At 36.6% G+C, this 24824-nt stretch overlaps 1 protein-coding gene across 38 annotated transcripts in view; it reads right to left on the reverse strand.

Annotated features, from left to right (window-relative positions):
- LOC121325528 (transcription factor 7-like 2) overlaps positions 1 to 24824 on the reverse strand; it is an 87976-nt gene that overhangs the window by 18330 nt on the left and 44822 nt on the right. For 21 of the 38 annotated variants that reach the window (XM_041268112.1, XM_041268098.1, XM_041268105.1 and 18 more), the window contains one exon: positions 1032 to 1248. In XM_041268112.1, the coding sequence (XP_041124046.1) occupies positions 1032 to 1248 (217 nt within the window). The remainder of the gene's footprint in view (positions 1 to 1031; positions 1249 to 24824) is intronic. The other 17 variants (XM_041268118.1, XM_041268110.1, XM_041268136.1 and 14 more) reach the window with 1 other exon arrangement.

Genomic DNA, 24824 nt, shown 5'->3' on the forward strand with positions numbered 1-24824 from the left:
TAATGGCCCTTCCATAGCTAGTTCTTGCACCGCTTTTACATGGCACAGCAGGTAATGCACCCTAATGCAGTGTGTGCATTTGTTTTTGTAAAAGCTTAATAGCTCTTAAATGCCATGGACAATAACCAGTATATTTAATAGGAAATGGTTATTTCAAAGCTCATACTCTATTACGTTCTCAATAAAATGTAACTCTAAGCACAATTCCTGCTAATTTGAACTGTATTTTACATTTACACCCAAAAGAAAATGAAGCAAAACTGCCCCATTTTCACATTGGTTGAAGCAAGTATGAAACTGAATCAGACAGGCAGTTCTTGAGATATAGCACAATGTACTACACCCACAGCAGGTAGTGAAGCCCCTCATAAAAAATGCTTGTGCATTACCGAAATCAGACAAGTGGTTTACAAGCCAAGTGTCAGTGCCCTGGCATGCATTGACAGCATGTTGAATTACTTTGAATAACAAACACTCATACACACTTTATTCAGATTCATATGGAGAACACCCAATGAGAATCATTACCCGTTTGCTTACCAAGGACAAGTGGTCAGTTCACCTATAGGAATGATTCTATGGCTGCTGTACAGAATATTGGGCTGTGGCACTATAGTTACACAAGGGCAGAGCTGCCATATGATTCAATGGGCATCTGAGAAGTATAAATCCAGACCAGTGAAATAAACCAGCACTCAACTGGACCTGCATTTAGGAGAAGATCAGTGCTGGCTGCTGTTAAAAAGTGACAATCCACTGAGAACTGCTATTGGGATTAGAAAACATTCCTAAGAGAAAAATGTCTGGCCAGTCCGAGCCAAGGACATGTGATGGATTAAAAGGCGTAGAACTACCATATGGTTAAATTGAGTAATATAGACCACAGAACCAAGGGTAAACAAACTTAAGTAATGCTGGAGTGCATCCTCTCCTGGCCATCCCCCGACATTGAAACTGAACAACGCCTTCAAGTTTAATATGCATCATTTACAAGCTGTGTGGAAATTGAAAATATAGGTGGGCCTACTCGCCAGTGCAACTCTTTAAGAAGTTCAGGTCTCGAAGCATCCAGCTGCATCCAGTCAAAGTCTCCATGTGTTGTCCAAGCTGCTCACCTGTTTTCGGGTCCACATCGGCCTGCAAGTGCGGAGGGGGGTTTCCTGGTGTGAAGTGCTCATTGCTGTACGTTATCAGAGGCGTGAGCGGGTGCACATGATGAGGGTGCTGCACAACGGGCACTTTGTTCGACTGCAAAACATTGAAAAAGAAGAAGAGCAGCACTTAGTTAAAAGCCACCAGCAAGAACTTCAGTTAAAAAGGTCAAAACAAATTGAGAAGAGACGCCAGCACACACTGCACCTGTGGGTCTGAGCACCCAGCCAGGGTCCAGTGAGGGTGAACAGGTGTTATGCTGTATGATCTCTTGCTGACCACCTTTCCAAAGGCTTGGTAAAGGCCAAGAGACTAACATCCCAACCTGGGGCCAGGACAAAGCTTCTAAGCCCCATAGATAGGGTTGCCATATGACTCCATGTACACTAGGACAGTATGGGACAGTTCAGGCTTTTCAACTGACATCGCAATGCATTCTGGTATGTTGAGGTTCCTTCACAGCAGGACTACACTTACCAAAACCAATTGGAGTGTGTACTGTCCCAAACTGCCCTAGTGCACATGGAGTCATACGGTAGCCCTGTCCATAAATCCTCTTACATAGCTGGAGAGTGGGCAATACTGCAGAGGCCCTGTGCTTCAAAGTGGCACTCAGAACAGTAAATATGACAACAGTAAAATTGTTAGATGTTAATAGTACTGAAGACAAGGTGTCATTTTTCTTATTTAGTTTTGAACCATAACTATGGCATCATCCAATTGCAATAAAACCCCTATTCCCAACAGGACGACTTCCACTAAAACCCCACAACAAGGGCATGTAACCAGATTAGAGCACGGTGTAGATTAAAAAGGAGAGCAGTAGGTGATGGATGGATCAGAGTCGGATTTAATTTCAGTAAGTGTCTTTATTTCCTTTCATCCCTGCAGTAAGACTGGCACCCTGTAATCAGAATTAGAGTGAGACTGTATGCAGAATTATAGTAATGCAGCAGCCAGGCCCTTGCGTGCGTGTAGTCGGAATTACAGTGATACAGTAGCTGTGTGTGCATGTGTGTGTGTGTGTGTGTGTGCCTGTATGTGTGCACATAAATGTATCTGATTCAGTCAAAATGTCAACACACCACCTGCTAAAGTATTATTAAGAAGTTTTCAAAGATAAGTGCCTTCTGTAATCCACCCTGGGAGAAAGTTTTTTGGATGAATCATCCTGTCATTTCAATTTATAAAATGTAAAAGTTTTGAAAATCTCAGCATGTTGTCCCTATATTAGCCGGTCTTGAAATGCAGTCAAGAATAAAGGAAGCGTTGACAGCTATCGAACATGCCTGATGTGCAGGCCATTGACTAGCACAACCTCGCTGCTGTGCCACGGCTGCTCTCCGCAAAGCGAACGATGTGAAGGAATGCTGTCAAGCCTCTTCTATTGGAAGCTTTAGTAACACACTTAAAACAGTTCTTTTGTCAGGAGGCCTTCTATTCAGAAACCCTCACAATGGCCAGTCTATACACTACACTGTATGTGCATGTATTATTATTATTATTATTATTATTATTATTATTATTATTATTATTTTAAATACTGAAGAACTCAGTACTTACCACAGAACTCAGTAAAGGCTGTTACTGTACAGTATAGCTATTGTTGTTAGTGTTTTAAGATTGCCATCCCCAGGCAGAAAGGATGGTATTATTATTATTATTATTATTATTATTCTCATTCTCATCTGTAGTTTTATACACACTACAGCAGTATATGGATGTAACTTAACCAGGCTATATCAAGGAAAAAGTCATAGTAATAACAATAGTTTACACTTTACAATGAACAGGGAATACATACTTGATATGCAGTATTGCAGATTATTGTTTTTGGCAGGGGGGGCAATGAGTTTCATCACAGTGGCAAGGAATCTGGCATACATAAAACCCACTGTACTGCACACTTCAGCCCCACCACATTCCCAGGGAGCCTCTGCTGCTAAACCTTGACCTCCTGAAGTGTACTTAATCAAATCCTACCAGCCTGCAGTACAAAACATTCCACCACCATCACAGGCACTCTGCACTACTCACAATGTGGAATGTGACACCTCAAAGACTGATTGAGCACTTGTACCCCTGCAACGCCCGTGTCCTCCTCTCCCTCTCTATTATAAGAAGGGTAACCAAGAGGAATGAAAGCCTGCTATTCACCTCAGAGGCTATTCTCAAGAGACACTGAAAAACAAAACGAGGGCTACAGGGTCTCCACGCCTCCCTTCAATAAGTACCACCCCCCTCGACACCACACACATGCTGGACAGCTAGGTAGGAGACATTGAAAGCTCACAAGCACAACAAAACAAAAGCTGAACACACATGGGGCCTGCTGGCTCGCTTGTTTTTACTTTACTCTTCAGTTACCAAGTCAGGTAAAATTAAGAGTTTGTGCTGTAGGCTGAAGTCTTACAAGATCTAGGAGGTACTGTAAGAATGCATGAAGCAAACCAAGGTTAGTCTTCAACTATACATCCAACTTTAATAATGAGGCATCTGTTCAGCACATATGCCAACCAATTCCTTGCTTAGTTCAAAGTACACATTCTAAATTCTATATATATAAATATATATATATATATATATATATATATATATATATATATATATATATATATATATATATATATATATATATATCAAAATATATGAAAAAAAATATAAAAGAAAGCAAAAAGCAGATACAAATTTGTAAAACAGCCAAATTACAAAGCTTGAGAAATGAATTCTCTCCGAGTCTCTCTTAATAACAGCACCACCAATATGGTCCACAAGGGTCTGTACACACACACCACGGGCACCCTTCTCAAATAATGCAATCTTTAATGTTAGGACAATCTCAAAATTAATTCCTTCATTTATTTTGCCCTGAACTCCCCCAGAAAGTCTTACACTTGACTAAGCATTTGCTCCTGAAACCTGCTTTAATTATTGTGTTTAATACAGTGCCCTGTCTCAGTATAATGTGACTCCCTTGTGTTGAAGGTTGCGCTAGGCTAACTGCCCATTGTTGCTGTGGACAAGGCCCCTATTCATCGCTGGAACTCTTCCCACTTTGAAAAAGGAGCTTTATTATAATTTTTTTTTAATTTAACACAAGTGATGACAGGACCATTAACACTATGTTGTTCCTTGACAATACCTCTGTATTTTGTGGGACAAAACCCACTCCACTAAAACTCCCACGTACTTCCACTTTTGTAAAAAAAAAAAAGGAAAGAAAGAAAGAAAGGAAGAACAGCCTGCTTCCTGGCTACTGTATTTATAATAGCACCCCAGCCCTCCCCACAAGAAAAGACCAACCTCTTGGCCCAGTGGCTCTGAAGGCTGCCACACACAGGGATCGCTTTGTTTTGTGGAACGCAGGCCCTGTATAAGCCTATTCAAAATAGTGACTGCTGCAAAGGGATTTTCACTTGCCTATTTAAGCTGAAAGACAAAACTCAACAGAATGCCTTCCCTTATCATAAAGTTAGGAGGTTTACAAGTTGTTTTTGGGCTGGATTCCATTGCTCGTCATTGTACAGTAAACATATTCAAAATGCTGCTTTACAGTGACCCTGTCAATAGAAAGACATTCACAATAGCAATAGTCTATAACTAGCACGAGTCAGCTTTATTGCAGTTATAAAAGCAGTGAAATTATTATTTTCAATTCTTCAGTTAAATTGTTCCTAAAAAAAAATTAAAGGGTTAATGTTGTACTTAATGCTTTAACAGCTTCCATTGCAGGTGCAATATACTGCTCTGCAATTTGCCTTTATAAACGAGGCTTTGTAGCCAATGGTGTCAGGCATACTTAAAACACTGGTAACACACTATTGCACAATTCAGTGAAAAGCCCTTGCCTCCCTGTAATTTCAGTAATGCCATTAAACAGAATGCCATTCCATTAATCCTAATTGACAGCTTCTAAGCCATGTCAGAAGAGCGTGGCCTCTCGCTGCTGCTTTCTTAACAAACCAAATCCTCATCATGAAGTTTGTGTCGGTTTGGCCAAACAATGAAAAGATTAATTCATTTTGGAATTAAAATCCCTGAAAAACAACCACATTAATCTCACCTCAGAATTCATGATTTCTATCATCGTTTAAAAGGTATTAAGATAGCATGGGGCCCATCCTTTTGTTACAGATAATATCAATACAAATGCAACATTAAAATAAACAAAAACACCTCAAACAGTGTAGAGCAACTGAAACACGGAGTATCAGGCAGTGCCCTCCAGTGCCCTCTGTGTCACTGCATATTACTCTGCCTTATGTCACGGCTATGATGGCATGTCACTACGGCTCCCTGTCTCTAATGAGCTGTATTATGGAGGGGAGATGGTTCAGGGAGGAAGTGACCTCACAGGCCAGTGATGGATAGGGGTTTTCAGGTTGACAAATTCCAGCGCAAGCAGAGAGCTGCCAAACATGTGAACTGATAAAGAGCAGAGCCAAGGGCTCAAATCCAAGTACTCATTCTGACAAGATGCAGGAAACGCATGTGTGCGTGTGCGGGTGTGTGTATGGGGGGGTTGGGGGTTAGACACTTATGTCTAATTCATGGCCATGTTTTTCCTGCTTCATGGAGGCTGTTTAAATAGTTTTAAGAAGGAAGTTTATAAAGCCCTCAATACCCACTCAATAGCAACCCCCCATCCTGTAATATATATATATATATATATATATATATATATATATATATATATATATATATATATACATATACACATACACACACACACACACACACACACACACACACACACACACACACACACACACACACACACACACACACACACACACACACACACACACACACACACACACACACACACAATATGGACATACTATAAAAAAAATCAGCAATTTCTATCAAGCAACTTCATAGTAAGTAACAGGCAAGGCAATTCGTCTTAAGAGTATCTATTTGGCGAATTAGCTTTATAGAATTTTTAAACTCATTTAAAAAAACCTGTCATCAATTTCAAACAAGTCAAGAGTGTGCAAATGGAGACGATCACAGTATGCACAGGTGATGTCACTGTCACAGGGTTTGTAACTAATCAGACATCAAATCGGAAACTTTTCTAAAAAATGTGCTCCAGGCCAGACTCTGCTTTAAGGGTTGAGTATGCAATATCAGTGTCTTAATAGAGGGTTTGAAAATGGATGCATTTTCGCTATTGTTTGTAGTGGAGATCAAAGTGAATATATAATCATATATAGCATATATAAATATATGATGAACAATATTTACATTTTCTGTGTGTGTGTGTATGCATTCCGTACACACACAGTACTCACAGGGTGCTACACACATACATACATGTTTACTAACATGTGGATGAAGTTCATCAAACAAATATATAAGCAAGCATAATAATTATGAAGAAGTCCACTATTATTCGCTGCAATGCAGCACACTGATATCCTGTTTCTTAACAATTTGTTTTCAAGGACGAAGAAAACCCAAAGGTGTAACCTTACATTTTATAATAAATCTTATGTGCAGATCAGTGCCTCTCATTCCGACATGATCGAGTTTGCTTATGCTCCTTTTTCCAACAAATCCTTGCAGTTTGAATCAGTATTTTAATTTAAAAACTCTGTAAAATCAGTGAGTTCTCTGCACTGGGGAGAGGAGCATGTTTTATATGCATGCTATTCCAGTTTGCATTATTCTCAGGTAACACAAAAAAATGACCTTTGCATATGAAATTATAAACCATCTGACAGTAACTGTATCCAGCAAAGGCAAGCTTGCGGTGCCCCATGGAATGGACTGCATTTAAAAAGGCTTGAAAATAGCCAGGACTGAGAGGGTATGGTACAGAAGCACTGCCGTCACAACTGAGGCTTCTCCTGGAAAGAACAGGCTCACTGGAGGAATCGGCCCAGGCTTGTTTCCAGGAACTTGAGTGACAGTCTGATCTAAACAGCGCACTCATTTTAGAAGCTGTACAGCAAGGTGGGTTAAACTCTAGATTCCTGCCACAAGATCTTTCTTTGAGGGACAAAAAAGGAAATAGAACTAATTATATGCTTGATATTTTATAAATGTGTTTAAAAACAAAAGCGGTTTATAAAGTGTGTTTACCTTTGGGTAAAAAAATGAAAATAAATGATTGCTATTATTATTATTATTATTAGTTTCAGAAGCATATTCGTTAAACTAACAACTTATCTAAAATAGCCTGCAAAATAAAAATAAAATATATTTTCCCTTTTAAATTGGCACGATACATTAAAACATGTTAAGTTTAATGAGCATTACACATATTATGATGGAATACTAAATTAAATGTGAATTTGTTGAGACAGTTTTACTGATAAAAATATGATATATTTCAATGTTATTGTTTATGGCTTTACATTTCATAAAACATTATTTTATATTTAATCATTTTAAATGCACTGAAATATCCTACTAACATTATTGTTTCACCTCATCACAATAAATATTTAACTCAAAGGTTTAGTGAATGTAGAACAGCTTAGGTTTTATCTGTTACTCTACATGACAAAAAAAAAAAAAATCCTTCAATGTATTATGAATACCACGCATACAGACACAGACTGAGGAAGATCAACTAGGGAAAAAGAAAAAAAAGAAAGAAAGAAATCTCCAATACTTCCACGACGGCGGGTGACCTCTGCGCTGTCTCCTCTTATCATTGGTATTCACTGGATTAAACTGTCTGATATGAAGTTCAGCGGTCAGAGAAGACACAGCCACAGAAACTCGCTACTCACCCAGCAGTTGAGATTGAGATGCCAGCAGTTGAGCTGCTGAAGTAAAGAGAAGCCAGAGGCAAGCGCTCCTCCTTTACCACTCAATTCTTCCATCCCTGCTAAAGAAGCATCCCTCAGGTACATAACCGCTTTGTCTCCTCTTGTCTCTTAACCTTAACAACTATCCTAGCTGACTAGATGCCGACCGTTTTTTTTTTTTTTTTTTTTTTTTTTCCCTTCCCCTCACAGCTTTTGTCTTCACCCCCTCCCTCTTCTCTCTTTTGTTTGTCTGTTATTCAAAGTACTAAAAAAAGTTGTCCCACCAGATCAAGCGTTCTCCGGGTTTGTGGCCTGGCCCTTCGCGAAACAGCAAAATACTCAAACATGCTGGGTGAAAGAAGCACCTCCATTTTAGTGCAGTCTAATGTCTGCTGTACAGGAGGTACTGAAGTTTACAAGGGAATGGAAAAAAAAAACAACATCACAAAAAAAAAAAAATTTAACAGCTACTTGCTAGTTGTGTGCCACACACTGGAAACAAACCACCAAAGAAAGAAAGAAAGAAAGACGAATCTTTTCCTAACACAGATGCACCACCCTGTGTGGGCTTCTCAAAGTCTTAGTGCTATCCTCTTATGCAATGACAGCATGGTAGCTTGGGCTAATACAAGGTGCACTACCAAGTGAGACGAGGGGAAAGGAAAGGCAGAAAAAAAAAAAAGACAACAACTTCCGTAAATGGAACAAAATCAGCAAAGTGTAGCGAGCAGTCACTTATCTGAGACACTGTCAATCCCCTCAAAACAGATTTCCTGAAGATGGAGTGCCAGGAAAATGGTATTACGAGAAAGGTATTTGTGTCTTGTCACTTTGCCATAGATGTGACACCTACGTGAGGGCTTGCCACTACAGCAGCTCTTGGACTTTTTTTTTTTTTTTTTTTTGGAAGAAAAAATAAAAACTCAAACTGCACTTGACTCAAGCTGACCGGTAGCACTAACCAGGCAAAAACAGCTTTTAATATGTTTGATGTACGGATATTGTTTCCCTGCTGCTGTTTCTTTTGCACATTACTGTTGAAATAATACCCCGATCTGCTGACTGAAGGCTTCTTTGCAACTGATACACAATAAAGTAGCAACACTGACCTACCTGTGTGTAAACATTACTGTATCACATAGAATGCATTACCTGCTATATGCCTTTACATATTGATAGAATCTAATTTACTGGTTTTGAAACCAAATGTAATTTATTAATGAAATCCAGAAAATGCTCCACCTTTCTTTCCTTATTACTCTAAGTGCCAAATTAAGTGCAGCTGTGGGTTAGCGATAGGTGAAGCAATTAAATATTCTGTTCAGTTTCCCAAAAAGTCTGGCATGCACAGACTTATTCTCATTATGCCAATTATGGTTTTGGATTGTGTGTGTGTGTATGTGTGTGTGTATATATATATATCTTTTTTTTTGAAAAAATGAAATAGTCTATTTTAAAAACTTAATGTACAAATGATCTAAAAGCAAGAATTGTAAGTAACTTTTCTGGGATCAAATTCTTTTTTTTTTTTTTTTTTTAAATCTCTTTTTTTCTTTGGTATATACAATTAATAAAATTTTTCTCCAGGTACAATGTTAATAATACAACATTTTATATATATATATATATATATATATATATATATATATATATATATATATATATATATATATATATATATATATATATATATATAAATCAATAAATAAAAAGTCCAGCTACCTAAAAAACACACTTAAATGGCAAAAGGTTGGTGGCGGGGGTGAGAGGGGGGGAGGCAAACAAAACAAAAGCTACATTTTTCTTCCTTTCTGTTCTCTGCACTTATCTGGCCTTCGCGTGCAAAGTGTCAGCCAGCAATCTTTAGGCCCTTAATACCAAAACAAAACCCTGAGAATTTCCTTTACATGTCAGTAACAAAAGCAACGAGACTCCAGTTTGACAAGTAAAAAGCCCCAACAACGTAGCAGCTAATTGCCTTCCCTCCCTCTATTCAGCGCGGCCACCACACTCCAGCGGCTGCCTTTGTCACACGTGCAATTTCTTAAGTAAACTGCTAGTTCGCTTGCCGATGATGGACGGTTCCCAATCATTTAGGAACAATAAGTGCCAATAGTGCGGCCAACAGGATGGACAAATTCAGCATGGGATTCTTCTCCTGGTCTTTGCTAAAGATGAGGAAGTGAAGAGAAAAAGCCTTGCACTTTCAAACAAGGGAAGAACTCTTCAGCGCAGAGACCTTTCTCATGCAACGCATTCACACAACTGACCCAATCTGAGAAAAGAGTCAAAAAACAAAAAAAAGACACACACCTGCCCAATGAGTTTGCTCTGTTCCAACAGCACCCCTGTTCCACAAACAGAGTACATCCATCTAAGCAGTGTTAGTAGAAAGCACATTTGAAATGATCCTGCTAGTATACAAGAACAAGAACAAAACTTTGGGGGATAAATTGCACAAGGGGTGCCAGTGCATTTTATAAATGAAATAAAAAAAGAAATATGTTTTACTTAAATCTTCGTATGATAATTGTGTTCTGATCATTTTCAAATGTAAGTAGAACTCAGATTGCACAAATATGAAAAACATCCATCAACAAAAATCTTTCCGCATTATGAAATCAAATGATTTTGTTTTTAACTCCAATGAGCAGATTAACAAACTTTAATAGCACTTTGTTAATATAAATTACTCTCCCCCAACAAATACAGTTTTATTAAAATGTATCTATCATAATAAAAAAAAGACCAGAGTCGTCATATTTATTATTAACAAGTTATTAGTTGAGAAAATAATTACAGAAAACAAATACTAACCAGTTCTTAATTTACTTAAGCAAAGTGCAATTAAAAGATCTGTTTGCAGTTGATAATTAAAATATACTTGGATTACAATCTTGCAAGAAATACAGCAGTAGAATAAAAAGCTGTCACTCTTAGGCTTGGAAAAGGAAAGAAAAAAAAAAAAAAGGCTTAGCTTACCATTTACAACAGCTCTATTTGGGATGCTTCTCTGTTCTTGGTTACAAGCATGCTGCTGCTTGCTGTAGCAGACAGCCTACACGATGCACATTACATTGTCATCAACTAATCCACTGGAGGGCAGCACCCCACCTACAGCAGCCTGCACCACGCCGACTCAGCCGATAACAAAAGCTGAGAGAAAAGACGCACTCGCCAGCAACACCAGGTCTTCAGGAGAAAATACGCTCCAGCTCAGTCCTATTCACAGAATTATCTCGCTTGGAGGGGAAGGGCAGAATAACGTAAATCTCCCCGTGCTCATCAGCACATCCCCTAGTAAGCCTTTTTTGTGTATCTTTCTTTCTGGGATAAGCTGAATGAACAAAAGCCAGTGTTATCTTTGCCGACTTGACAAACAAAGGTACTCAAGACACTTCTACAGAAGTTAACCTGACTTGTCAAAACTTAAGCATTGTGTAGCCTTGGCTAGATATTAACTTTTAATGCAATTCTGTTGTGAATAATTTTATATATATATATATATATATATATATATATATATATATATATATATATATATATATATATATATATATATACACACACACACAGTGTGGTGTGTGTATATGGATATATATATATATATATATATATCTTATATATATATATATATAAATCTCCATAAGGATTCAATTTTCTTTCGACGGGGTTAGCAATAACGCTTACGGTTGTAGTTTTTGCCCATCCAAGAATATTTCGACATGGTTTTGAAAAAACAATTAAACAATTAAAAAAAGAAACAAAAAAATAATAATTAACACTACTGTAAAGTAAAACAGCATTGTCCTCGCTTTACACATTCTGTGGCTTGTAACAAAAAACAAAAAACAGAAACAAACTACATTATTCCTGACGCTCCGGCAATCTACACATTTAGCGAGGCCAAGTAATACTATCATAAAGAGAGGATGCCGGCTCTTAAAGCCGCGACCCTGACGCGCAGTATACCACCACTGTGCGCCTTTTAAGCATAGTAGAAAAAACAAGACTATTGATCTTCAAATAGCGATAATTGAAAAGATCAAAAAGATTAAACAAAAATTGAGAATGTGCTGACTTACCATGTTCTGCTTTTTTGTTGCAACTTTGTAAAATATTTCGCTCAAAGCAGCTGCATCGAAGGTGTCAAATGTTCGCAGCAGACTCTGATCGTATTACTTCCACAGTGCTGCCTTCCAATGCTTCAGAACTTTTCCTGTTTCTCTTTTATTTTGTTTGTGGTGCCTAGATTTTTTTTTGCTAACGACTATAAAAGCCTTCAGCTCAGTAAACCAGCACAAATTATCTTGCCACCTTGCGCAGCTCTGATGCTTTGGCCGCTAACTTTGGAAGGCCCTTTACTACTGCATGAAAATTAGCATTGTCAAAGCAGTTAATGAATATTAATATTGTATTTGTCATTGGAGCTGGCCCGATGCTGAACTCCAAGTCATCCATCAGGGACAAGATTAAGAACACAATTATTTCTGACTGACAGGGACCAAATCTACGAGTTCTTTTTTATTTATTTATTTTTTAGGGTTTTTTTTTTACAATTTAAAAGAGAAACACAATAATACCATTTTAAGGTGTCTCCCTGGAGACAAGAGACCAGATTAATAAACTTTTAATGAAGTAGGGATTCATTGTGCATGAGGGAGATGCAATATTTCAACTCGCACATTTAGCATTTTGCTGAAAGAAATGAAACCGCAAAACGGCATATCTTTTCTGACAGCTGTCCAAATTTTTAGTCACAGCATTCTAAGAGAAGACAGAACTTTCTTTTTTCCTGAAATCTGCATTTTAGGGAGCAGAGGATGAGATAGTTTGACCCACTTGGGATCATTTCCCCTATACTTTCCTTTTAATGGAACAGTGTCAAAAAGACAGCGTTGTAAATAATTCCAAAACAAATTTGATATTTGACAGAAACACCTTTATCAAAATGCAGCTTCTGCAGTTATTCCCCAGCCCCTGCACCGTGTCTAGCTCACTCTAGACCAGATGAGCTGCTTCCATATATACCAACATTTTGAATTCTCTTTCAGTGCCACATCTTCCTCTAGGAAATTAATTGAGAGAAGCACTGCCTCAATTATTTTGCCCGGTAAAAAGAATAAACATCCGCATACCAGATAAATACGGCTTCTTCATCTCAGTGCAAAAAAACAGCAAGCACACGAATGACAGAGAAAGGAATCGAAAGCCAGTTATAGGCAATTACACATTTCAGCAAAGAGATTAACAAAAACCTGCACTGAAAAATTAAAACTTGTGTTGAGAAAACAAAAGAGACATTAAAAGACTGACACAACACTACAGCCTATTCCCCCCATACAATCTCCCTCAGCTGTTAAAAGCTGCTAGGAATTTTAGTTATATACATATTTTTAATATATATTACATTCATTAAAAAAATACAACTGTAAGGATACCTTTGTTTAGAAAAGCAAGACAACCTGGAACAATACGCTGCTGTAAAAGCAAGTCCCGCAAACAGAAGATCAGCCCACAAATACCATTTCTTTAACATTGCCGGTTCTGTTTTCTATTTTGGGCGACTGTAAATCTATTTGTAATACTTTAAAAAGGTGGCAATAATGTGCGTGCGGGGAGGAGGTAAAAGGCAAACATGACAGATGCGAACGCTAATGCTAAGAGAGCAGTGAATCGTGGGGGTCTAGGTCAAGCTGATGTGGCTACGGAGCTAATCTGCAGCTCCTGCTGACCATGCTATCGGCCCCCTAACACCATTAGCAACCCTTAGATGAACATTCTAAATTGGGGTTTTGTTCTCGTGGTGCCCATGTGACCCCCAAAGCCACAAGCCTGGGGTTGCAAATACAGATGGCAGTCTTTACGAAAACGAAAAGCTCTTTTTAAAGCTATACATTTTTGCATATTTTTTTCAACCTCGTTGGCGGCGACCTTTTCTTCTTGATCACGAAGTGCACCACGCGATGCAATGTGTGCGCGCCGTATTTAAAAGATTAGCGATTCTCTACACACATTTCGCTTTTTAAAAACTTAAAATAAAAATAACAATAATAATAATAATACATTGTTTAGTTATTGGCAGGTGCTTGTATTTTACATTTTCTTATATTTAATATTTGGAGTTGTGTTTTATTTCATTGCATTTTTATTTTGACTGCTTTTTTTAAAAAAAAATAATAAAAATTTCTGTCAGATGGTTTGGGCTTTTAAAAAGATGAAATTTTTTTTGTGATTTCTAATAAAAATGTGTGTGTGACTTCATTAAAAAAACATATCGATCAGCAAAAAGTGACAACTATTGGCTAAAATAATATATTTTTTTGGCATAATTAAAATAGAGAGCCTTTTTTTTTTTTTTTTTTTTTTTTTTTTTTTTAATTACTAAAAATTAACTGTGACAATTAACACATTTTCTAGACTATAAGGGCGTATAGCTGAACCGAGCTTTGATATCCTGTGGCTACTTTTACATTAACTTTTTAATTAGAAGTACTAAATAATACGTTGGTTAAATCAATGTAACTTTTAATGTCTATAAATATTTACTATATCATTATCAGTTGGGATTTACTTAAGTTTAATTTAAATCAACAATACAAAATCACTCAAAATGTGTAATATTGTGCTGATTCCTAATATTTAAAAGAACAGACTGAAAGAACAGGATGCGATGCTGGAATCAGATCAATGTTACATTCTGAAATGAGCATGTATATATTTATTCCAACATATAATGTAAGTAAAACATTAAAAACAAACATGTACTAATATACACATTTCTAGGGAGATGAGGGTATTGGGGATAGTGAGAAATAATAGATACTAAATAATAATATTAATAATAATAATAATAATAATAGCATTAAAAAAAAATCTATTAATTTATATTAGACACTTGCTCTATCTGCCCAGTGTGATCACATCAGCACTGGTATCAAATCAATTCTCCGACTTTGAAACTTATTGATCTGCTATTAAGACACTGGTGAACTTGATGAAATGAGTGCTGTAGGTGCATTCGAGACTCTTCAAAGTCTCACACAGTCGCAGAAAACAAGCTCCTTTGATCCCAACTCCCATCTAGAGAGGGTTTAAAGCCCTATTCTCCCCGAGCCGTCCCTCCACCTAGCCACGTCTCATTTCTTACCACCCGACAACTTGATCATGTTAATTGTGCAGATTTAACAAACGACTAACACAGAGCATTAACTGAATCTCTTAACGAAGAGACCCAGCGTCCAAGAGCTAAAGCATTATTACAAAACAGGGTTTGAAAGAACAATTTGTATTTTAGTAATTCTAAAACACTTCATTAATACAAAACAGGGTTTGAAAGAACAATTTGTATTTTAGTAATTCTAAAATACTTCATTAATACAAAACAGGGTTTGAAAGAACAATTTGTATTTTAGTAATTCTATAACACTTCATTATTCAAAACAGAGTTTGAAAGAACAATTTGTATTTTAGTAATGATATAACATTTTATTTTTATTTTTTTTACCTTTTTTTTTTAACGTGGATCACCTTACAAGTCTTAGAACCAAATACAGTGCAGCCCAGTTAACGAACGACGGCTTTGCCCACATGATCAGTTCAACCAGCAGAATGGCCGCTGGGTGGGAGTACTTGCTGAGAGTTGGTTTATGAGGGACACAAAAGACGGTCAAGTTTGAGGATGAATAGATAAATAGATACATTTATACCACACGTCATTTGATTTTATACTGAACATTCGTACGTTTAGAAAACAAACCTGCAGTATACACTGTATCTTCTTAACAAGATGTCTGCCTGACTGGAAAAATAATCTATTAACAATAAAATGATTTTTGCCTGTGCAGATTTGCATACTGTATGTAATACTCCAGTGGTATGTTCCCACACGTCAACGGTAAGCCGGTAAAATTAGGATAAGTAATACAGGACAAATATAAGACATTTAAAATGTATTGGGGGTAAATATTTAATGTTTTGTTACTAATTTATTTATGTTGTGAAGATCATACCAGGAAATGTTAAACACTTTGGTGGAAGAAAAAAGAAAAAAAAATGTGCTGAAGAGAATGATATGACACATGATTCATATTTTAAAGGTTTGTTTTTTTACCAGAAATAAAAGAGCATTAATAAGGCACATCTGATGTATGCAAAAATATAACATTCTTTGAAAATTGAGGAAATGGAACATTATTGGTTTTTATTATTTAGTGTTTTCCTTCATCAAATACAAAATGCAAGAATGTAGAACTGAATGTCAGGTTAAGTCTAATATCCCATATAATACAATATATATATATATAATATATTATTAATAATGTACAATTTATTTTTATATTATCTATCTATCTATAGCTATATATATCTATATATATATATATATATATATATATATATATAATATAGATATATACTATATATATAATATATATATATATAATTTAATTAACAACATACATTATTTAAAAACAATAGCAATAAAAATGTAAACCCTAAAGCTGTAAATCATTATAGCCTTGCATTTGAAACTAGTAATTCAGGTAGAGAACATGTTTTTTTGTTTTGTTTTTGTTTTAACCTACTTAATTCTAAAAAGAAGAATCCAACACTTGATTGTGACAAAAAAAAAAAAAAAAAAACCCTCTGCCACAAGCACAGAAGAGAACTTTCTCCAATTAGTGTGGAGAAAAAGGAGGGAAAAGCCACAGCACTGGTGCTCAAGAACCAGGCCTTGCGGCAAAGCTGTCATGTCGACTGGATTGATCAACAGGACCGATATTTCTAATGGCATGTTGTCATGAAAAGTCAGCCACAGGGAGCCACCTGCCTAACTCCTCACATACAGCTGAAAAAAACCCCAGAAAACCCTCCATACATATTTTCTGGCAGTGTCTTTTGCTAACCATTTTCAAGAAGGGCTTAATATATATATTTTTTTAATCTATGTTGAAATATGACAGATGTACTGCATTGTCCTTACTCGCCTTGTCCTACTATGCAACGCTTATATAATGGTTAAAAGTGTCTGGAAAAATCTTTATATGTGTATGCAATTGATCACATTACCACCTACTGAATTTAAATAAAACTATCACATGAATGTATTCTATTTAAGGAAACACGCATACAGGAAGGCTTCAATACCGTATACAAGCCCTGTTTTTATTAGCCAGTGCAACCAGCAGTGTACAGCAGCACTATCTACAGCCATACAAGCCTTACCCTGCAAACAAAAAAGTCAAACAAAAGTTATAGAACTTTCGAGTTGAAGGCAGCGCTTGGGTTTGGTGTTCATGTCACGCACGGTAACCTTTTATCGGCGCTGCCTCTGGTCTCATCAGTCGATGGAATTCTCAGCCCGCGGCAATGGCATAGTCGAGAGACACAGACCAATGAAAACTGTTCATTGTGTTAGCATTTCAAATGGAGAAAAATGTCGGGGGGGGGGGGATTAGAAGCGCTAACTGATCACTGCCAGCAGAATTAATGGGCTATTCTGAGAATAATGTCCTTTACCCAAGATCCTTGGGGGCCGAGTGTGGGCAGAGGCCACAATTTGTTTGCAGTCTTCAAAAACCGTGTTAAGGGTTTTAGCGCATTTCCCTAAAGGCCAGAAAAATAAATAGAAGTGCTGAACAAATTCATTTCATAATTAAAACATAAGAAATCCATTACACCCTATCATATTGCTTTAAAAAATAAATAAATAAAAAAAATAAAAACAATTTATGGGAAATTCGAAACTGGAACTTTAAGAACAAATGCAAAAAATAAATATTTAAAAAGAAAGATAAAAAAAAAAACAACAAGAAAAAGTATTTTGAATAGAAACAGAAAATCCGCGGCTTTGTGCCAGCGCTCAATAAATGGCTCAAGATGGTGCCATGCTGGTTTCTCTTTTCTTTATTCTAAGGGATTTAAGTCAGTGCTTTATTTTGCATCGCCGAAGCATATGCAATGACCCTGCCTGATATTAGTGTATCTTTAGACATATCTTAATCGAACCTTTTTAAAGCTCCGTGGCTTTCAAACTCAAAACAGCATAAAGAATGAGCATTGTTGGGTAGCCCTGGGAGACTGGCCAGGTCCAGGGCAGAAGCCCTCTGGATACACAGCTGCTTATGCAGACACACCAGCTCTGCAGACCAAAGTGGGGGAAACAACAACAACAACAAAAGGATCGAGATTAGGGAACCTTCTCAAATGTTCCATCTTTCCATATCGACTGGTGGCCTAACACAAGGTGTCAATTTCAGCCTCCAAAGAGAGCCCACGAATTCGCAGCGGTCTCATTATGCGGTCTCTGCGCTCATTGTAAATTCTGTCAACGAAGTCAATCTTATTAACTTCCGCGCCCGTTCACACATGACATTTTCTTCAATTTTCTTGCCAACATCAAAAACATCAATTAGCAGCTCGAAAATAGGAAGGAGCGAATGACAGAGCCCGATAACGTCAGCTATTTGAAGCCGAGGGTAAATCTATTCTCCGGTTTCTGAATGTGTTCATTACAATTGCGTTTTCAAAGAAGACCTCCAAATAGCAAAGATATTTAATTTATCATCTAGAAATGTCCAGAATTTAATCATATGTCTCAGAGTATAACAAAAAGTACCGTGGAGTGGTTGTTTATTATTATTATTATTATTATTATTATTAATCAGAGCACAACTTTCACAGAATTTAAAACCAGGGAAACCAATCCAATCTTCCCTATCGTGAAGTAAATTTGCCTAAAAGATAATCGTGTTGACTGGGGTTTGGGGGGGGGGGACCAGGAGCTGCTGTGTTTCATCCCAGGAGCTGTGTTCACGTAGAAGAATGTCTTCCGCTCAAACGGAGCAAGTCTTCAGCAAACACAGTTCCAAGTGTGTACAGAAATGTTTTGTGCAAACAGATAAAGCCTCTTAGAGTGATTTACAGTAATCCTGTTTGTGAATGTCAATTAACAGACTACTGCTACTATTCTCTGAAAACTGTTTAATATATATATATAATATATATATATATATATATATATATATATATATATATATATATATATATATATATATATATATATATATATATATATAATATAGACAATATATGATATAATATATATATATATATATGTATAACTAACAAACAATATTGAATTGTGTATAATGTTAAAACTGGAGACTAAACAGTTTTTTTTTTTTTACAAGTCTCTCTCTCTTCTTTACTGGGAAACAGGATCTGGACGGAGCAATCTGCCATGGTGAGCACACATGCTTATAAACCAGAGACGGTTTTCACATAGCTAAATATGTAACCCAATAAAGCTGGCTTAATAACCCTTAAGTAAAAAGCAGTTTTTTGCTGATACCCCTGCATTGTAAGGAGGCTTCTCGTGCTTGAGTTACATCTAGGGAGTGAATAAAAGCAACTTTAGTGGCTGCTCAACACAGTCCCTCGGACCCAGTAAGAGCAGAGACAGAAGCTTACACTCCCACACATGGATCACATTCCTTTGGCCCATTGATTTCTTGATCTTTTGACATTATTTAGTTGCTTTCTATTTCCTTCCCTGTCTTTTTTTTTTCAATGTCACAAAAGACAGAGATGTCCAAACAAGTGATGGTGGGGATATCTATTAGCTGTCAAGGCACGGTTTTCCTGGCATTGAACAATATAGTACCTGCAAGAATGCCGAGAATTGGTCAGATGGAAATATCTCCTTCTTTAATGGGCTAATCATATTTCTGAACCACTTATTTATTTTTTTTGTTATAAAAAAAAACTATCGCATGTAATAAGTACAGCATAATCATCAGATTCTGTTGGTGGCAATTCAATGCCACTTCAAGATAGCACAATTACACTTGTGATCTAAATTGATATTTCTAATAGGAATTATTTCTATTAATCTGCATTTTATCTATGTGCAGCTTCTGAGTGCTGTTTTAATTGTATTTGAACCATCATGGTTTTAATGTGTGCTCTTTTCACTAATCTGCTGGTGGCTTCTTGTATTGAACCTTGCACTATTACCAAACCTGTTCTAGTGTCGGCTAACAAGAAAGGCAAATAGGAAAAATAATAATAAACAATAATATTTTTCCTTATTTCCCAGCATTACAGTTAACGATTAAAATCTTATTTTTTATTTATATATATATATAAAAATATATAAAATATATAAAATAATGTTTCAGACTATAAAATCCCCCCAAAAAAAACATGTTGCAAGATTTGATTGGATTAGCACTTTAAAATAATTTAGTTGCAAAGTATTATTATTATTATTATTATTATTATTATTATTATTATTATTATTATTATTATTATTATTGGTTTTAAAAGCAATGCTGCTTTCTGTAAAATGAATAAGTGAATAAATAAATAAATGGCTCAAGGTTTTTGCTATAAAAGCATAACTGTGTAAATGCATAATGGCAGGCACCCAAGCTCAGTGTTATTGTACAGTGTCATTATACTGTCATTTGATAGGACACAGCATATAGCTGAAACCTTCTCCCTTGTAAAATCATTTTCAGAATAATTTTTATCAGATTGAACATTCAGGAAAAATAAAGAAATAAATAGCTATGACGTATATAAAATGCCCACACTATTATTGAATTAATATATACTGATATATTTACAGTATATTACAATGTTTTTATAAAATATACTTTACAAGACTACTACAACATAGAACAATGTGCTTGGGTCTGTACGCAAAACCATGTACAGTACATCAATTATTTTTTTTACATGAAGACCAGTTACGGTAAAATGACTAAGTTCTAAAAGCCCCATATTTAAGGTGTATAGATTTCAACTGGTCAATAAAAAAGCACAGATTATTTTGCTCACGAGACAGCAAACAGTGACCGCAGGCTGCTGACAGGAGGAAAGCTTGTGGCCGTGATTTCACTGCCACACACTCTCCTTGCAAACGATGCCACACACGGGTCCATTAGGCACAGCTCAGAGGCGCTCGATCGATTATTTACAAAGAAAACATAAGTGCCTCCTCTTCTAGTCCTGCCTTCAATTACACTCACATTTTTAGATACTAAAAAAAAAAAAAAAAAAAACACACAACCACTAAAAAGCCACCAGAGAAAGTTACATGCATGTTTAAATGAATATTAAGGTCAAGGCTTATCTATTATCAATCTATGATTAAATCAATTTCAATTATTTTCTGCTTTAAAAACACTTCAAAACGCTTTGCAGTTAATAATTTTCTCTGAGCAGATTTAGTGTAGAGTTTTAAATTATAAATATGATTTTTCTTTACTTGACAAAATACATTGCTAGCCCACAGAGGAAGAATGCTTATACAAAAGTTGTATGATGCTGGTCCTAATGATGCTATTCATTTTGCACCCACATAGATACAGTACATAAATGCGACAGTCTTACTTCAGCTGTGTGATGTGAATTCTAAATATCGAGGGCTTTTTATTTTATTTTTTGTGAAAGCTACGGGAGACAATTCATCCTCTTCCTTGTGTGTGCTAAACTTCGTACTGCAGCTTTCACTGACTACAATTTTAATAAGTAGCTGAAAAATATTTTCAGATTCCCTATAAAAACCACTGTTCCCAAACAAATATGCAATCCTGTTTTCCAAACTATATTAACACATTAATCCAGTTATTTTTATTCAAGTTAAGTTCACAGTGTCACTTTATTACTAACTGTTCCTATCTACCTTTCCAATTACAGTCAGTTTGGGATTTACAAAGTCTGTCTTTCATGTCTGGTGTTCGTAGATAAGTCACTTTGCACCATGAAAGAGTGTTTTTAATGAGCTGTGCTGGGGTTAATTGGTTAGCTACGATGTTGTCATGTGTTTTAATGTAAAATTAAGCCATTTCCTGTAGTTTGAGAGACTTATTTAATTAGAACACTTCAGCCAATGTTATTTCCAGCCGTGCTCCGCACTATAATATACTTTATACAGAGAGAGAAACAGACAGACAGACAGACAGACAGACAATCATCCATCTACATGCCTCATAGTTTTTACTAAGGGTTATTTTTAGACCACATTTGACATTAGAGGCTTTTTAACAGTTAATAATAAACATGTCAGTAGTTAATTATATAACTGATACATTCTAATGAAGAACAGAACATATTTATAAAAATGCAAAATGGATTGAATACAATTAAAAAAGAAGAAAAAAATGGTTTGAAGTATGTCTAGATTTGTATTGCTTCCCTAGGCCTATATAGTTACATACAGTAACACGCCTCCAACAGACACTCCCAGCTCTGAATTAGGAAAAAAAGGCTGTGGTTGCGAGTTGAGAAGGGCTATCTGCACCCATCAAAACTGACAACTGGCTTTAAAAAGCACTCCTTAAATATGTTCTACTTAAAAGAACAAGTTGTCCAACAACAAACAGTTTCAACACTCTCATATAATAAAGAGCTTCATCAAGGGAATTTGGCCACACAGCAGGACCTTAAAATTAACACTACTAAATGCATTAAGTTACACTTAAGGGATCCTGACTGTCTAATTATATCATTTGCCATTGACCTCAGTGTTATACTAATTCAATTTATCTTCATTCCCGGCCGCTGGAGACTGATGGATAGTTATCATTAGGAGTGACAAAGTACTGCACGGAAGAAGAGTGCAGGACAATGCAATATTATAGATAGGGCTGTTCAAAAACTGCTCATGCTAAGCTGCTGGACATGGCGTTCTACAGTATGTGCACACCAATGCCTTTGCTAAGCGGAGACCATACATAACTAAAGCGTTTGATTGTTAAAGATCAGCTAGGTCAATGCCAGAGCTGCCTATAAGCAAAACAAGCGGACTGCAGCATTATCCATCCAGCTGAGCATGTCAGCTCACACAGACTCCCTCGTCTCTGCCGTGCTGCGGATCCTCACAGTTTCATTAAGAATGAACAGGTGTAACACAGTAAACTGTGCAGCCTTTTCGAAAGAGGGATCCCATCACGGCAATTACTTAATAAAGCTTAATAAAGTATCAGAATTACATTGTGGCCCCCATATATCACTGTAAAGTAAGGACTGTAAACAAATGAGCTGTAACACGAATTCAAAGGATGAGGAAGATCTTCTTGTATCTCAATACCGTTTGAAATATTTCCTCTTGACTGGGATAAAGACATATTCCCAATAAGCTACTCTCAGGTTATTCTCCTGGGCCATCAAATAAAAGGACCATGCTATGCCCACAGTGTAGAACAGGACTTGTTCTACACCTACTAAAAAAAAAAATATAGGCTTGAATTGAAGTCCCCCTCCTTCAATATAGAAAAGGCACAGGAATGATAGCAAACATGGCAAACCTTTTGAATGACAGAAAACATCTATTTATTTGCAACAAGGGTCAGAGTATAGAAGTAGAAATATACAGCACAAGAACGTCACAAAAATGTTACTGCGTGTTAGCACTATAACATTGTGTATGTTGCTATTCAGAACAGAAAATAAAACAATTTGTTTCTGCAAATATGCCAAAGTGCAAGGAGATTGATAGAACTAAAGAAACCGACAGACGTTTCAACGAAAAAGTGCCTTTTTCATGGCTGAATTTATTTATGTTTTCTTATTTGATGCCTTGTAAACCCTTTTGTTTGGTGAAAGCACTGTCACAGAGGAGCGACTTTTTTTTGTCATTGGATCAGGTCATTTTGGAATGGCTGGTTGGCTGGTTCCTATACAGATCTGTATGTGAAAAGCCCTCCTCTGACAACCACCATTAGGTCTCACCTTGGATGAGAGCCTTGGCCTCTAACCTTTAATGGGAATACAAATGTATTTTGAGGTTTTTTGCAACAGATTTCAAGGCCTCTGTGGACCACAATGTATGTAAAAATGTTCATTTAATTCTTATTTACTAAAGGCTGTGTGCACATTTAATCAATATGTTGATGTAAAACCAGAGAAAGTACATCCAAAAATAAACATATATGTCTGTTCCTATGCACCTATATAAAAAAAAAAAAAAAAAAGCGATCATAAAAAATGTGTAACAGAGAATTATAGCTTAAAAATAACATGCTGACACTTGTCAGGCCTCGCTACTTGCTACTACACAAGAGGTAAAAGGCGTCAGCTTTGCAGGCTTAATCTCCAAAATCCTGGGAGGGTATGGCATGCTGAAACCCACAGCGCTCCCTCAACTCACAGCAGCCTGTACTAAAGAGATTGAAAAAGACAAATCATCAGTAGCTCTTGGGAGTTAAATCAACCATTCAGCCCAGCCAGTCTCACTCACCCACAGCATTACACAAGCATGCAAGAAAAGCACACACCCTGCCCTGCTGCACTTTGTTTAGCAATACTCCACTTGATCATGCCCAAAGGGTACAATTAAGTTCAATTACTCCCAAGTCATTTTTATTCTGGAATACTAGCTGGCCACGTTGTGGGAGGGGCTGGAGCAGAAATCCATCAGTCAGCTCCTATACTTATCCAGGCTACACTCTCCTTCTCCTCTCCCAGAGAACTGGTTACTCTCAAAGCAGACAGCTGGGCATGTCTGTCCAATTAACAGAAATGTGTTGTCAATTAAAAAGAGAGGAGAAAACTGACCAAAGTACTTAACTGCCATACTGTTAAACTGAAACAACAAAATGCATAAATCACCCTCAGCACACATTGCTGGGGTGCCTGTTTACACACAGCAGCATTACAAACTTGAAAACTGTCAAGCCCCTAATGAACAAGAACATATTTTATGATGGCAAAGAGGTTACATCGCAATCTTGTAAAATTTATGAAGTTTTCCAGCTACAGTATAGGTGGTTTACAGATGGGTATCTCTCAGCTTTGTTCATGTTGCAGCTTTGATATCTTTCAAATGACAAGGCTGCTTTCAGTGAGGAAATTCACATCCTTAACAGGTTTCAAAACAGGAAGCTTTACCAAAAAAAT

This window comes from Polyodon spathula, chromosome 13 (assembly GCF_017654505.1).
Source record: "Polyodon spathula isolate WHYD16114869_AA chromosome 13, ASM1765450v1, whole genome shotgun sequence".
In the NCBI taxonomy this organism is placed as follows: domain Eukaryota; kingdom Metazoa; phylum Chordata; class Actinopteri; order Acipenseriformes; family Polyodontidae; genus Polyodon; species Polyodon spathula.